Below are 17,194 nucleotides of genomic sequence, written 5' to 3'. Positions count from 1 at the left end.
CCTTTCCATGGGGAAAAAGTTCAATGCTCAGCTGATACGCCACTGTCTGCTTACCGCAGGTGCAAAGTTGCATCTTGCCTTGCCAAATTGGTGGCATTTTGTAGATGGAAGATGGGCAGCTAGCTTGTATTGCTTCAACAGCAATGTTTAGGGGCCACTGCACTCTGTTGCCATAGTACCCAGAACCTGCTGCCTTCTTCCTTCCTTCTCTCCACGAATCCGTGTCCATTCGGATGACTGCCCCGGCCATCTGGACATGGGACCAATTGCTCCCAAGATGCCCCTTGATTTGCTCCATCAGGGTGGGCTGTGGGTAGCCTGAGATATTAATTCAGCGACAGACACACATGCCTCCAATCTCTTCTTTGTTCGTTCTTGAAACTAAACTCACTGCAGTGGTTGAAATTCAGGTACATTTTGTTAAAAAAAAAATTGGAAAATTGCAAGGCATGTACAAGGGGAACAAGCTTTCATCAGTTGGTAATGAAAAATAAAAACTATCTGCTCAAAGATGAAAAAAAAAAAGGCTTGTATGTTTATGTCCTTTCAAATATATAGGGGTTGTTTTTTGTGGGGCAAATAGGAGCAGAAAGGAGTATTATTTGTTTGTTTGTTTATTTAATCAAGCATGTATTTTATGACAGATACAGGTGTAAACATAATTATAAATACATGAAAAGAGTAAGAGGAAAAAGGAATATTGGGACAGGGACGGTAGGCACGCTGGTGCTCTCATGCACACCCCTTACAGACCTCTTAGGAATGGGGTGAGGTCTACAGGAGACAGTCTTAGGTTAAAGTTTTGGGGGTTTGGGGAAGAAACCACAGAGTCAGGTAGTGCATTCCAGGCATTGATCACTCTGTTGCTGAAGTCTTATTTTCTGCAATCAAGTTTGAAGCGGTTTACCTTGAATTTGCCTCTATTGTGTGCTCTTGTATTGTTTTGGTTGAAGCTGAAGTCCTCATTGGCTGGTAGGACATTGTGGCAGATAATTTTATGTACTACGCTTAGGTCAGATTGAAGAGGGCGAAGTTCTAAATTGTCTAAGCCCAAAATTTCGAATCTGGTAGCATAAGGTATTTTGTTGCGAGCAGAGGAGTGGAGGACTCTTCTCGTGAAATATCTCTGGACTCGTTCGATTGTATTAATGTCCGATATGCAATTATTTATTCATTAAATAAAGGAGAATACTTGTAGCTCAGGTTTGGCATTAGGGGCCCTTGGTGCTCTCACAGCTTGCTTGTTTTCCTGCAGACGTTTCCTTACCCAAACTAGGCAACATCATTAGTGTTAGTGATGTTGTTATTAGCACTGACGATGTTACCTAGTTTGGGTAATGAAACTTCTGCAAGAAAACAAAGCAAGCTCTGAGAGCACCATGATCCCTCAAGGAGTATTTTGCCTGTTCACCGCCTTGACTTACTTATAAGGTAATAAAGTTGCGATAAAACACTATTATATAAAGAATATTTTATATAATTTGTCCTTTGCTATGCTTTTGTGGCTTAGGGCAGATAATAACCAAGGCCTTTGAAGGCAAAATGAAATGCAATAATAAATATTTGTTTATCTGTGGTCACTTTAAAAAATATATACATAAAAGTTTCCCCCATCATTGGTTATATCTTGCAGCAAAACCTCTGAGCAGGGAGAGAATGATTGGCCAGAGTCTGCCTATCGAGATACATGGTTGTGTGGAGGCTTGAAAAGTCTGAAAACCAACGCAATTTAATCTCTGCAGTACTTAAAGGAACATAGACAGGGTTTGATACAATACAGGTAGTCCTCGACTTACAACCACAGTTGAGCCCAGAATTTATGTCGCTAAGTGAGAAATTTGTTAAGTGAGTTTTGCCCCATTTTACGACTTTTCTTGCCAACTGCAGTGAATCACTGCAGTTGTTCAATTAGTAACACAGTTAGTTGTTAAGCGAATCTGGCTTCCCCATTGACTTTGCTTGTCAGAAGGTCACAAAGCATGATCACATGACCCTGGGACACTGCAACCAGTTGTCAAGCATCCAAATGTAAATCACGTGACCACGGGGATGCTGCAACGGTCGTAAGTGTGGGAAATGGTCGTAAGTCGCTTTGTTCAGCAACGTCGTAACGTCGGTCACTAAATAACAGAATAACAGAGTCTACAACCAATGAACTGTCGTAAGTCGAGGACTGCCTGCATAACCTTCATTACACCCTGAAGACATTTTCCCTCCGCTAATTTACCTGCTTTACCTTTTGTCTTCCTCCCCAGGTTCACAGCAAGGACAAAAAATACGTCTGCAAAGTGTGCAGCCGAGTGTTTATGTCCGCCGCCAGCGTGGGCATCAAGCACGGTTCCCGTCGCCACGGCGTGTGCACTGACTGTTCTGGCCACGCCATGGCTGGCCACTTAGAAGCCGGTGGCGGAGACGGGTCCCCGGAGGGATTGTACGGCCCCGAGGGCCCTTACGCTGAGGACCCCGACGACCTCAAGGCGGAAGGAGACGAAGAGGAGGAAGACGACCTGAAATGGAAAGAGGAGATGGAGATTTCGCAAGACGAGGCCATCTTGGAAAACGACAAAGATGGCGCTGACTCTGCCCCAGAGAACCCTGGGGAGACCGACAAGGATTTCGCTTGGATTTCTTAGGGATTTGGGGGGGGTTTCCTGCCGGTTTGGGGATCGCAGGGTGGGAAGAGCTGTTATCAGGGAAGCTCCAGTAGCCTGGCCATTGTCCCCGTGTATAGAAACGCATTGTGTGTGAAGACTTTTTTTTTTCCCCCCCTCAAAGAACATCTGATAAGTTCCCTATCGGATTTTTGCATCAATAAGCATTTTCCCTCGATGCCGTCACTTCCTTCTTTTAAATCCTTCCAACCGTTTTAAAAATAGGAAAAGAAGAAACCCAACCCTCAAATCTTTTCAGTCGGAACCGACCAGGTTATATTGCAGGCAGCATGGAGTTTCCTCTCTCAAATATATATATATATATTTATTATTTTTCCACGGTCAGACTTAACAGAGAGAGAACATGTGCTTCTCCAACGATAATGATCAAAAATGTTTTAAAATAACTACCCTCCCAGCAGCAGGGGAACGTGGTATCAAGGTTACCGGTGGTAAACAAAACAGTGGGAAGCGTTTGAGATCCCAGCCGGAGAGAACAATAGGCTTTGCCGTTTGCAGCAGCCTTCACTAGACTGTTGTCCTCTTTCCCTGGAGTGGGTTGATCAAAGGATTAATTTAGCCCACTGGCATTTGAATAACCTCAGGTTGCTTCCATTTATAACTTGCTTGCTAATGAGGGCAGAGCGAGATACCCACGCCACAAATATGCCCCCTTGTGGCTAAGCCTCAAAAAAATCCACTTTTCTGTCTTTGGATTGTGTCATTCAGGGACAGAAGCGAGGTTTGAATGGAGCATTGTGGCAGTTTGAGGAACCAAAGAGTTTTCTTGGCCGAAGCTCCGTTAAGAAATAGCTGTGTCGGGTTTGTTACTAAGCCACGCATCGAGTAACTACGTCGGCTGGGCCGATCTTTGCCCTTGTGTCGAGTGGGGAACCTGTACAGATCATCTGTGGCACAGTCCCTCTCAAGGAATGAGTTGCTAATCAGTCCACAAGACCACATCGATATATCGCAAGCAAGGAAAATTCCACTTGGTTTCCCAGCCTGGATAGCAGATGCCTTTGACCGCCCTAAGGAAAATCTCACATATTCTTCCAAAGGCCTTAGTACCTCTTTATCTGGAGTTTTAGGATCTGCGCATTTGGGGAAGCAGCCTTCGGTATTTAAACAAGATATTTTGTGACCTTTCTCCTCTGTAATGATTGAATAGGATTTCTGGCTGGTTACTGCTACTTTTCTGGGCCAGCTTTAAAAGGGTCATTTGGCCAGTTCGTTCTTTTATCTTGGCCTCCTGCATTGAAGCAGAAAAAAAATGCATCTGAAACCTCTTGTTCTTAGCTGCAGAACCTGTAGATTCATTCCGAATACTGTGAGGCTCAAAACCATTACCTGACCTTAAAAAAAACAACTCTCTGAGTCAGAGAGGTCAAACAGTTAAAGGTGCTGATTCCCTCTGTGTGTGTGTGTGTGTGTGTGTGTGTGTGTGTGTGTGTGTGTGTGTGTGTGTGTGTGTAATCGGGCAAACCGGTGGCGGCAGTGGGAGGCGTGTTCAGAAGATACGTGCACCCACGAGTGAACCGGTAACAGGTTTTTGAAACCCACTACTGGTGTGCATGCATGTGTGTCTAACTAGTAACATAGGGTCTGTGTATTGTCAGATCTGATAACAAAGGTAACATATCGTAATTTCTAAAGAGTAATATATCCTTTCCTTCTCTGGCACTTTTTCTAACTTTTGGAATCTTGAAATGTTTTAATAATGTAACCTAAGGAGTTGGGAACATCCTAGTTTCAGAGTTTTGTTTCATTTTCTCTATTCCTTTTCAATTGTAGCTGCTTCGTAAGTCAATGGAGAAGGGAGAAGTGTACAAGAATGAAAGACACCTGGCATTGTTAATCCTCCAGAAAGAATCACCTTAATGTTTCTAAAAGAGAGAAAGTGAAAGAAAAGCATCATTTCCTAGTTAAAGAACTTCCTATGCAGGTTTGTAGAGGAGCACCCTTGGCTTAACGTACTAAATAAACCCAGTTAGAAAATGAGTGCAGAAGGGGTGCCGAATTGCAGGGGGTTGTACTTACGATTATTATTTTTTTTATTTATTAAATTTGTATGCCGCCCATCGCTCTGCAAATAACTCTGGGCAGCTTATAATGTTATAAATAACTGAATAAAACAGTTACAGAATTATAACATTAAAACATCAAACGCTGAAACATTAAAAGTAACTTTAGATAAAAAGAACCAATCCATAGATGGGATGGAGGTGAGATCTTGTACTAGTTTAGTAGCCACTTCCAAAATAGGATGGCCGTATCGGGAGCCCTAAGTCAGTTGGCAGAGCCAGGTTTTCAGGCTTTAAGGTAGCATTATCCATCCGGTGATCATGACAAGAAAATACACCCGGGCCTTAATGCATCAATGCAGTAATGTTGGTCTCCTATTTTGGGCTGGCCTTGAAACACACCCTGCTTCAAACGGTGCGTATACTTGTAGTACTTCTATCTAATCCAACTGGAGATCATTGAAAGATAGAAAATAATGGATTATTAAGAGCAGGGGTGGGTTCTAATTTTTTTTACTATCGGTTCTGTGGGCGTGGCTTATTTTGTGGGTGTGGCTTGGAGGTCATGTGACTAGGTGGGCATGGCTAGCTGGTCAGAGTCATTTCTGGAAGGTCCTCGCGCTTACGACCAGTCCTCACACTTACGACCCGACTCATTTGTTTGCTTTTAACACTGATCAGCTGTAGGGCGGCCCTTTGAAGCCCCGCGGCAAGAGTTTAAACAGTTTTTTTTCCCTCTAGTCATCAGCTGGGACTCCGGAGGCAGCAATAGATTGGGGGTGGGGCCAAATAAAAGGTAAGAATAACGTGGCGGGGGGTGGGAGGGCAGGGTGGGGAGAACCGGTTCGGTGACGTCATATCGTCACCGCTACCGGCTCGGCCAAACCGGACCGAGAGGAACCCACCACTGATTAAGAGCAATAAAATTGTCCGCTTGTGCTTCTATAGGCTGCCCCAAAGACTGAATGGGCTCCATGCCAGGCCTCCTGCAACTTAATTTGTAAGGCGGATTGTTTGTATCTCCCCTAAAAGGGCTTCAAATCCAAAGACTGACAATCCATGGCAGCAGCAGCTTATCGGTGCTAAAAGGCTTCCCATTTAAATTTTGCATTTCTCATTGGGGAGGTCCGAGCAAAAATTACACTCCAGTTTGCACTAAGAAACAGCTTCCTCCAAAGCTGTATATTTTACCTATCTTTGTTTCATTACATAACACAGCTCCGCTGTTTCCTTCTTCCTTTACTGGGGCAGAGCTTGTGCAGCAAAGAGAACCGAGAGGGGAATTCAAGAAACATCCTGTTCTGCCTATGTCTTTTTCCAATCTTATCATCCCCATCATAGTTTTCATATTTCCCACACTCTCCATTTGTTGGAGGGTTGCGGTTTAAGCTATTGTTTTCTTGAAGTCAAAGAATGCATTTATTGCCTATATTGACCCAACGTGCTTAACATAGTTACTGCACCGACTTGTTTTCTGAGTTTACAGAATAATTGAACCATAAACTAACCTAATAGAATTCAGACTACCTGTTAAGACACCAAAACCAAGGTTAAAATTAACCAGGTTTAGCATCGAACCACGAGACAAGCAGCATATAAGTCTGATAAATAAATAAACGTCTGTGGAGATTCTCAGTCATTCAGGTCATAGTTGTCTCAAAAGTGCTTTTTCAAAAGGCAGCTGGCCTGTTTTTTCCTTAAAGAAGATGTTTCACTTCTAATCTAAGAAGTTTCATCGGATCGTCAATTTTAAGATAATTAAATAAAGGTATAAATGCAGATGTTAAGTCTGCCTCTGTCCTGGTTAAGCAGATTGGAGAAAATAACAGCTTTTGCATGAATGTGGGATGCTCGGTGACTGGAACAGATGATGGACTTCTTTGAAGTTGTAAAACCGCGTGTTCAGTTAACTGTTGAAAAAACATCTAACCAAATAATATCATTTTCAAATGAAAGAAAGGCGAAGGAGAGGGGAAGGAGTAGTTTTTAACAGATCTTCGCGACTTCTTGCATTTTATATTGTATTTTAACCGGAGGGCAATATTTTAAGCCTAGGTTTTTGTATACTTTTTTAAAAGGTTGGAAAAATCGGCAAATACACCCGCCTCACTGAATGCGAAATACAAGCCTTTTCTTCAGTTTCTTGACTGTCTTTGCCTTAGCAACTTTCTCATTTATCGATGATGCTTCCAAAAGCATTCTTGAGATTCAGTTCCCTCTTGGTTCCATCTCAATGGGCATCTTTTTTAAAAAATCAACGACAGCTGGGTTCAAATTCAGATATTTAAGGGGGGACAATTTTCAGGTTTTGGAGACATTCCATTTCCCTCCTATCCAGACCTGAGAATTGGATTTCCCACTCTTCTGCCTTATTCAAGTAGGTTTTATTTCCAATTACATATATGAAGTGCAATCCTGTACAAAAAGAGGGATGTGGGAGGACATCTAATTTCTCCTGGATCTTTCCTTGTGCCTTCTCCTCCCTCTGTCCTTGTAAGTGTGGTCAAAATTGGTTCCCAGTTGGTCTAATCTGCAATCCTAGCATATAACTGAAGCAAAAGATTTGAATACAATCCACCTAACCCTGGTCTCTCTAAGTCACTGTCTTATTCTCTTTTGCTCTCCTGTTCCATACTGGTTAGGTTTTACTTATATTTTGAAGAGACTATTTTGTGTTTGTTGTTTTCTCTCTTTTCTCTCTCTCTGCTTAAAATAGTGGGCTCTTTGCTTTTGCGGCTGTTTATCAGCAACGCAGAAGAGAAGCAAATACATTAAAGTCTGTAAAGTTATCGCTGATGTCATTACAATGCTTTTGTCTTTGTGTGCCCACAAGGGACACACCTCCAGATTTTTAGGAACCAAATTCGGTGGAAAACGTGATGCTTGGTGTTGAGCCATTGGGCCTGGCTGTGTTTTATATTCCACGAATAGAGAGCTTTTGAGAAAGTGGCTAACATCTTGGGAGTTTCTGAACAAGGAAACCTAACCTTTGTGGGGCATAAGCCATGTTGCACAACTTTTAAGAGTCGTGATGGCGCAGTGGTTAGAATGCAGCACTGCAAGCTAACTCTGCCCACTGCCAGGTGTTCGATCCTGACTGGCTCCAGGTTGACTCAGCCTTCCATCCTTCTGAGGTCGGTAAACTGAAGACCCAGATTGTTGGGAGGGGAAATATGCTGACTCTGTAAACCGCTTAGAGAGGGCTGTGAAGTGCCGTGAAGGGGTATATAAGTCTTAAGTGCTATCGCTATTTTGTCCACCTCATGGGATCCTACCTAGGAGAGTGGTGCAGTGGCCTAGAGATGGAGCTCTCACCTCACAATCGGGAGGCTGTGAGTTCGATCCTAGGTAGAGGCAGATATTTCTGTCTCTGGGCACAATGAGAATGTATCTGCTGAACAGAACTCCGCATTGGCGATAGGAAAGGCATCGGGCCAGTAAACAGCTCCATTCAGTTGCCCAGACTCCATCCCGCAAGGGATTATGGGGTTGTTAAAAGATGATGATGATGATGATGATGATGATGATGATGATGATGATGATGGGATTCTATCGAGGAGGCATTGTTATGGGTTGTTCTATCTACAGTTACTCTGCGAGCTGCTAGAATAGAGTTCTATCAATCTTGCGCAATCCTAATGCTCAACGGGGCTCTTGCCGACTTGAATGTGATTCTTGCTTTGTTCTGCAAACAAGCCGGGGATGTTTGCTGTTCTAGCAGTTGCCATGATCCGTACAAAAAAAGGGCAAAATGCCAAAGGAAATCAAAAGGCCGGGCTGGCACGTTGCGCTAGACTTAACATGTTGTGTAAATCCAGCCCTGGGAGTTCGTAAACATGGATTTATGGCTGGCTTTTGATTTTGGATGAGGAACGATTAGGCGTGGATTGGGAGGTGTTTCGTTTTTTAAAAAAAAACTACATTTTGGGTCTTGTGCTTGACCTTTTGGGTGTTCGGCGCCTCAAAATGCCAGGAGACCTTGCCCCTAAATTTTCAGCAATTAATAGCCAGCTATGGATAGAGGACCAAATAGAAAAGAGGCTCAGGTGCTGTATGCAGCCTATTTTATGGCCAATTATGGAATATTCCAGAGTTCCCCAACCTTTCCGGCTTTGCGGATTAATGGGGGGACATGAGGGGGGATTCCATGTGAGCGACAGGCGCTCACGCATTTGCCCGCCACTTCCGTGGCCCAGGTCCGAATGGCTCAAAGCCCGGTAGTGGGCTGCAGCCCCTGGAGTTGGGAACCCCTGGATTATTCAATAGTAAACCATGGGACAGGGGGAAAAAATATATCCAGTCTGGGTGATTTGAAGATTTGACGAGAGGCATTGATGGGTGCTATAGTACTTCTGGCTGCCTACTGCATTTGCCCACCGTTGCAACTTAAAGAAGTCTGGACTTCAATTCCCAGAATTCCCCAGCCAGCATGGATGGCTGGGGAATTCTGGGAGTTGAAGTCCAACGTCTTAAAGTTGCCAAGATGGGTAAGCATTAGAGGAAGGGTGGATGTTAGAATAGAATAGAGCTGGAAGGGATCTTGGAGGTCATCTAGTCCAGCCCCCTGCTCAAGGAGGAGATCCTATTTCATTTCAGACAAGTGACTGTCCAGTCTCTTCTTAAAAACATCCAATGATGAAGCACCAACAACGTCTCAAGGCAAGCTTGTCCTCACTGTTAGGAAGTTTCTCCTCAATTCCAGGTTGCTTCTCTCTTTCATTAGTTTCCATGCATTGTTTCTTTTCCTTCCCTCTGGTGCTTTGGAGAATAATTTGACCCCCTCTTCTTTGTGGCAGCCCCTCCAAGACTGGGATTCTGCTATCATGTCCCACCTGGCCCTTCTTTTCTCTAAACTAGCCAAACTCAAATCCTGCAACCGTTTTTCATATGTTTTGGACTCCAGGACGTTGCTCTTCTCTGAACTTTTTCCAAAGATGTGACCCACAGGGCTGGCCCTATCATTAGACCAGAGGTCTTCAAACTTGGCAGCTTTAAGACTTGTGGACTACAACTCCCAGAATTCTCCAGCCAGCATAGCTGGCTGGAGAATTCTGAGAGTTGAAGTCCACAAGTCTTAAAGCTAGGGGTGAAATTCAGCAGGTTCTGACAGGTTCTGGAGAACGGGTAGCAGAAATTTTGAGTAGTTCGGAGAACCGGCAGATGCCACCTCCGGCTGGCCCCAGAGTGGGGTGGGAATGGAGATTTTGCAATATCCTTCCCCCAGGAGTGGGGTGGGAATGGAGATTTTGCAATATCCAATATCCTTCCCCCAGGAGTGGGGTGGGAATGGAGATTTTGCAATATCCTTCCCCTGCCAGGCCCACCAAGCCATATCATGCCCAACGAGCCACGCCCACAGAACCGGTAGTAAAAAAAATTGGATTTCACCACTGCTTAAAGCTGCCAAGTTTGAAGATCTCTGCATTAGACCATTCCCTTGGGGGGGCGGGGGCGGAGAGAGATTGGGGTGATGAGCGCTACAGTCTGCTTGCTATTTCGACTATCGTACACAACCGTTCCTGAAATCCTTGGACTGCTACCTCAACCGTGCTAAGGGAAACTTTTTCACCGCCAGTCCAATCATCTACTCATGGTCTCAGAAAAGGGCATTATGATTGTTTGTCTGAACGTTTTGGCTTTGTCCCAAGAAGCTATGATGTGACTTTCCCCATCTTTATGAAAACTCCACCAGCCATCATGCAGATCCACCCAACTGTACAGGTTCTCTTTTCCCCCCACATTAAAACACAATTTCATGAATTGAAAACATTTCCTGTGTATTTCAATAAGCCCTGGGAGGTATTTTGCAATCCATGATCTGAAGGATGAAAAAGAAATAGCCAATAAATTATGGCAGTTCCTCCTTGGTTCATTTGGTGAACACCTTTTATTGGGGCAAGGAGGTGCCAGTTTTGATTCCATGCAGCTTGGAACGCACAAAGCTGTCATAATGAATTAGCCAGACATCGTCTGAATATATAATGGATCTTTCTGGCAATAGCTTTACTTTGGTTCTTGCAGCAGCTACAGACTGGACTTCTGCTGAAAAAGTATTTTCTGCATCAATGAGCTGTGTCTCATCCCTCTTTTAAGTGGGGGGCAAGTTGGATTTGCAAGAAAGAAAAAGCTGACACAATCAGGGATTTAATATCTGTGTAAAAAAATAAAATAAAATCTGATTTTATTTTGGCAATCGCCAGATTAAGAAAATGTTTTCCTGGAGGCAAACAGGAATCCAATCTATGGTTTGCAGATAAAATATCTGCTCAAATCCAGCATTTTAAAGATGCCAAGACTGAAAACCAACACCGAGGGATTATGCTTGCATGTCTTCACGGGATGAATTGCCTTCCAATTTCAAATACCAGAATGGTGAAAAGGGAAAAAGAGGCCACTTGGTGATTTTCTTCTTTCAGGAGATGGAGGCAAATGTGGCAAATGGCTCGTGCCCCTTTGTCAACCGATCTGCAAGGAATCTTCGTACGTGCATTTGTACCAGAAGCTCTGAAGCAATCGCTACAAAAATCAATCGATTAGATAGATTTGCCCGAACCTTGTTTGCAGAACAGCCCCGTTCAATCCCTGCTATTGCGGGAAAAACTAGAAAAACATCGGCCAGAAATCTCAGAACAGCATTATCAGCCATTGTGGATAACTTCTAGCGATGCTGGCTCAAAGAAATTTGATTCACCTTAGGCTCCTTCAGAAACAGAGCATAGGAAAGAAAAAGTCTGAAAAAATCAGAATGTCTTAACATAATCACAATCTGGTTTTTGCCTCTGAAGTTAGTGCTCAATCACAGCAGCCTTCTGATAAAACGGGGGCTGGTCCTCTCTCATTTCCGTGCTTCCATATTTGCACAGCTTCTTCCTCTGTTAAAATGCCACAGACTTAAAAACTCCGGGTGTTGTTGTTGATTTTTTTAAATGCAAAAACTGGGAGAAAAATGCAATAGTAACAATATTTTATTTCCTTCTGTGACACGCGCAACTGTTGATGCAAAAAAAAAAAGCCATACCGAATGGTGTTTTTTTTTAAAAAAAATTCTTTTGTGGTTCTCTTAATGTATGAATTGGATTTCTGCCTTTTTTAAAAAAGGATTCCTTCAGAATAAGGGGTACTCTGTGTGCGCTTTCATAAATATATATATATATATTTATTTTTCAGTGTGCTTTTTCACTCTGTCTATTGAAGCGAACGAGGACAGCGTTTTAAGCACTGATTTTTTTTTCCCTTGAGAATATTCTATATTATACTGACTTTATATATTATTATAAACTTGTGTTTGTATTGGCAATGTTTAATATTGGGGAGATGAGGGGACGAAAAGTTTTTAGTGCCCCTATGTCTTGGGGATACATGGTTTGTACTTCCCCCCCCCCCATAGTTCAGGTAACTGGGTTTGTTTTCTAAACCATTTCAAACTTTGTGTGTCTAGATCAGTGTTTCTCAACGCGGACAACTTTTAAGAGAGATGGATTTCCAACTCCCAGAATTCCCCAGCCAGCCAGTTGAATTGAAATCTTAAAATTTGTCCAGGATGAGAAACACTCACTGTCTGCCTGTCTGATTATATTTTGTCATGGGATTAACTTCAATGCAAAAAAAAAAAAAAAAGTCACTTTCAATAAATCAGGACATTGCTGCTAAAATGTATCGGTGTTTACAATTTCACTGTATTTCTTTTTCATAATTTCCCCAAGCTTTGCCGTTTAGTTGTGGAGTCCTTCGTGCTCTCTGAACATTCTTGCAGACCTTTCATGACCCAACTCGATAACATCATCAGTGTTAGAAGGGAGTGGGGTTTGCTCTCTGTTTATATATTCAATAGCTTGCCCTGCCAGTGTTGTGTGTGTGTGTATGTTTGTGTGATTTTCCCCTTGCTAGCTCCTTTCAAAAAATTGAGAACGTAGAATTTGAGTTTTTTTTTTTAAAAAATTGATTTATATGCCGCCCTTCTCCGGAGACTCAGGGCGGCTTACAATGCATTAAGCAATAGCCTTCATACTTTTGTATATTTATACAAAGTCAGCTTATTGCCCCCACAAACTGGGTCCTCAATTTACCTACCTTAGAAAGGATGGAAGGCTGAGTCAACCTTGAGCCTTGGCGAGATTCGAACCTGCAGTAATTGCAGGCAGCTGGTCTTAATAACAGGGTGCTTTAGACCACTGTACTACCAGGGCTCTTTGGGAGAAGCCAAAGTAGTATGAATCCAGATAACAAGTTGTCCTTCAAACCAGGGGTGAAATCTAAAATTTTTCCCTACCGGTTCTGTGGGAGTGGCTTGGTGGGGGGGGGTGTCATGTGACTGAGTGGGCGTGGCCAACTCAATGTCACTCATAGCCACGCCCACTCAGTCACAAGACCCCCTTCCACCAAGCCACGCCCACAGAACCCAGTAGGAAAACTTTTTAAATTTCTCCCGCAGCTCCGTCCATCCGCCCCATTCCCCAGACTCCTACTGCTCATCTGTCTCCCGCGTCTGGCTGTCAGGGAAGGCAAGCGCCCGAAAGGTACCGGAGTCGCTCACTCTCCTTCTTGAATGAGCCGCTCTGATCCACACGCCGGCTGCGCAAGCGCAGAGTTTATTTAATTCACCGGCAGGTTGGATGTGCCAGCGCATGGACCAGGGCGGCTCATCCAAGAAGGAGAGTGAGCGACTCCGGTACCTTTCGGGCACTTGCCTTCCCTGACAGCCAGACGCGGGAGGAGTCCAGGAATGGTGCATTCCCCGAGTCCGGGGAATGGGGCAGGTGGGCGGAGCCTCCAGCTGCCATTGCTACCGGTTCTCCGAACCACCGGCCATCATCGCTACCTACTCACCCGAGCCGGTCCGAACCGGGAGCATTTCACCCCTGCTTCAAACTAAGATTGGATAGGCAACTAACAGAGAATATTGTATTCAGTCCTGCACCAAGTAGCGGGTTGGCCTTGATCAGGGGTGATTTTAAGACCTGTGGATTTCAACTCCCAAAATTCTTAATACCATGGCGCACTGGTTAGAATGCAGTATTGCAGGCTAATTCTGCCGACTGCAGCAGTTTGATTCTCACCGCTCAAGGTTGACTCAGCCTTCCATCCTTCTGAGGTCGGTAAAATGAGGACCCGGATCGTTGGGGGCGAGAGGCTGACTCTGTAAACCACTCGGGGCTGTAAACATGTGTAAACTATGAAGCGGTATATAAGTCTAAGTGCTATTGCTATATAGGTAGTCCTCGACTTATGACCACAGTTGAGCCCGAAATTTATGTTGTTTTGAGGCGAGACATTTATTAAGTGAGTTTTGCCCCATTTTACGACCTTTTTTGCCTCAGTTGTTAAGTGCCATTTGTAAGTTAGTAACAAGGCTGGTAAGTGAATCTGGCTTCCCCATTGACTGTGCTTGTCAAAAAGTCGCAAAAGGGAATCACACGGCCTTGGGATACAGCAATGGTCATTAAGTATGAATCGGTTGCCAAACATCTGGATGTTGATCACATGATCATGGGGGGGGTCATAAAGTGGTCATTAAGTGTGGAAAATAGACATAAGTCCGTTTTTTCCAGTGCCGTTGTCACTTTAAACAGCCACTAAATGAATAAGTCAAGTGCCACCTGTACTACAGACTTCAACTCCCAGAATTCCCCAACCAGCAGGATTATCTCCCGAGAATTCTGGGAGCTTAAATCTACACATCTGGAAATTATCCCAAATAGTGAAAGAAATTTCTCTCCAGGAGCTGGAATTAACTCTCTTAACACCACCTAAATCGGTTTCCTGTGGTATCTGTTCCTACGATAAATTTATTCTTAAGAAACCATCAGTTCAAAAATAGCAGCTGTCTTTCCTGCCGCTGAGTCACTCGCATTATTGAATCTTGATTCAAGAACTAATAAGGAGGTGCAATATATACTGTACAGGTAGTCCTCAACTTACACCACTTCATTTAGTGACAATTCAAAGTTACAACGACACTGGGAAAAAGGGACTTATGTCTATTTTCCACACTTTTTTCATTTTTTCCGCACTTAACAACCGTGGCAGCATCCCTGCGATCAAAATTCAATAAAAAGAGCCTGGATAGCTCTGCAGACAAGGCACTGTAATTTAACACCAGCTGTCTGCAATTAAAGTAAGTTCGAATCTCCCCAGGCTCAAGGTTGACTCAGCCTTCCATCCTTTCTAAGGTAGGTAAAATGAGGACCCAGTTTGTGGGGGCAATAAGCTGACTTTGTATAAAATATACAAAAGTATGAAGGCTATTGCTTAACGCACTGTAAGCCGCCCTGAGTCTCTGGAGAAGGGCGGCATATAAATCAAATTAAAAAAAAAAAATTCACAACACTTGGCAACTGGCTCGTATTTATGACGGTCGCGGTATCCCGGGTCACGTGATTCCCCCTCTTGCGACCTTTGGATGAGCAAAGTCAATGGGGGCAGCAGGACTCACTTAACAACCGTGTTTCTAACTTAACGACTGCAGCAATTCACTTAATAACTGTGGCAAGAAAGATCGTAAAACGGGACAAAACTGACTTAACAAAATGGCTCGCTTAGCAACGTAAATTTTGGGCTCAATTGTGGTCGTAAGTCAAGGATTAGCTGTATTTACTGGGAGTAAACTCTACCAAATTCAATAGGACTCATTTCATATTACACGAGGAATAGAACTGCATTATTAAAATATCAGCAAAGCAGGGGTGAAATGTTCCCGGTTTTTTTTTTTAATTTTAAAACCATTTTTTCTACAACCTCTTCTGACGAAAAAATGCTTTTAAAAGTAAAAAAAAAGCCTCTGATGATCACGTGGCTCAGCTGGGATCGTCAGAGGCTTTTCAAAGCATTTTTTTCTGCAACCTCTTGGCCAAAGCGGTGGTAAAAAAATTCTTTGAAAAGTCTCTGACAATCCCAGCTGAGTTGCCTGATCGGCAGAGGCTTTTCAAAGCATTAGAAAAAATGCTTTGAAAAGTTACAAAAAAAAAAGTTGGCCACACCCACCCAGTCACATTACTCCCCCCCAAGCCACGCCCACAGAACCCGTTAGGAATAAATTTTACATTTCACCCCTGCAGCAAAGCCTCAATTTTTTTTTTAAATGTACAGGTAGTCCTCGCTTAATGACTGCTCACCTAGCAACTGAAGTTACGACGAACCCCAAAAATGGTCTGATCTGGATTGGAAATTGCTACCGCCCCCCCCCCCCCCGCTCATGAGCTTGGCAATCTGCTTACATTCATGACGTTTTCAATATTTTATGGCCATGCAACTAGCATGTATGTATGTGTAACAGTTGCAGCATTCTGGGGTCCTGTCAGCATCTTTATGACCCAGCCAGTTTTCAAGCAAAGTCAACAAAGGAAGCTGGATTCGCTTAACGACTGTATGGTCCACTTAACCGCACTCACTTTACCATGGCAAAAAAAAAAGGTGGTAAAATCATGCATGGCTCACTTAAGAACAAACTGCTTAGCAATGGAAATTCTGCTCCCAATTGTGGCTGAAAATTGTCTTATTGCACACTGGCCGCTGGATCTGACCGACACAGTCCTTGAGTTACAACCACAATTGAGCCCAAAATTCCCGCTGCTAGGCAAGGCAGCTATGAGTTTTGCCCCGTTTTACATCCTTTCTTGCCACAGTTATTAAAGGACTCTCAGCAGTTAAGTTAGTAACACGGTTGTTAACCGAATCCAGTTCCCCCCGTGGAATTTCCTTGCCGATTGGAACGCTCCTAGCAATAGTGAGGCTTGATCCCAAATTCTAGGCCAACGATCAAACGGTAAAGCCTACAAGACTCGTACAGTTAAAAATAATAATCTGTATTTTTTTTTTTTTTTACCAATTCAAAAGTAGGTGTGCGCGTACATCTGGGATAAGTGTACATAGAAAGCTTCCTGAATTAACAGAAACGAAAAGTTCGTTCGCTCGTTACGCATCCTTGCAAAGCCAACGTCCAACTCGCTCCCAGAACTGCGTTTTTTCTGCATTTGATAGGACACACTGCTAAATAGGTTTGCAATAGGATGACGGCAAAGCCCTCCCCCCCCCAAAAAAAGAGGCCAAGGGATGCAGGCAGACAGCAAGAAGAGTTGATTATCTCCAAAATTAACAATCGTGGTCGAAGGACTTTTTGCCGGTTTTGGTGCAGCCACCAGACTGCAGAGCAAAGCTTGAAAAAATGGGCAAAAAAAAAGAGAAGGAAAGGACCAGTTTGCTTGGCAGAGCAATTCCCAATTTGGTATCCAGATGGGTTGGGAACATCCCAACTCCTCCAGAGGACACCCAGTGCTGGTGGATCTGATGGTGGGAATACAGCCAATAAAGGGGAATATTTGCAGCTCAGGGTCGAAATGGGAGTCCTTGGTACTCTCTGAGCTTGGCCGTTTCCTTGCAGAAGTTTCATTACCCAAAATACATTACATCACCTAGGACTAGCACTGATGACGTACCAAGTTTGGGCGATGAAAGGTCTCAAGAAAACAACCAAATTCGGGAAGCACCAAGGACCCCTCCAAGAAAAAGACCTTTAAAAAGGGA

The 17,194-nt window shown here is 43.7% G+C and overlaps 1 protein-coding gene across 6 annotated transcripts in view; it reads left to right on the top strand.

The window, feature by feature from the left end:
* ZBTB46 (zinc finger and BTB domain containing 46) overlaps window positions 1-12,331 on the top strand; it is a 73,884-nt gene extending 61,553 nt beyond the window's left edge. For 5 of the 6 annotated variants that reach the window (XM_087890982.1, XM_087890983.1, XM_034401792.3 and 2 more), the window contains one exon: window positions 2,256-12,331. In XM_087890982.1, the coding sequence (XP_087747108.1) occupies window positions 2,256-2,633 (378 nt within the window). In that variant the 3' untranslated portion in view covers window positions 2,634-12,331. The remainder of the gene's footprint in view (window positions 1-2,255) is intronic. The other variant, XR_004588420.3, reaches the window with a different exon arrangement.
* Window positions 12,332-17,194: the final 4,863 nt, after the last annotated feature.

Source organism: Pantherophis guttatus, chromosome 3 (assembly GCF_059756535.1).
Source record: "Pantherophis guttatus breed Tessera chromosome 3, ASM5975653v1, whole genome shotgun sequence".
NCBI classification, from domain to species: domain Eukaryota; kingdom Metazoa; phylum Chordata; class Lepidosauria; order Squamata; family Colubridae; genus Pantherophis; species Pantherophis guttatus.
Note: the sequence above shows the minus strand (reverse complement) of the source record. Positions and strands in the feature narration are given on the sequence as shown.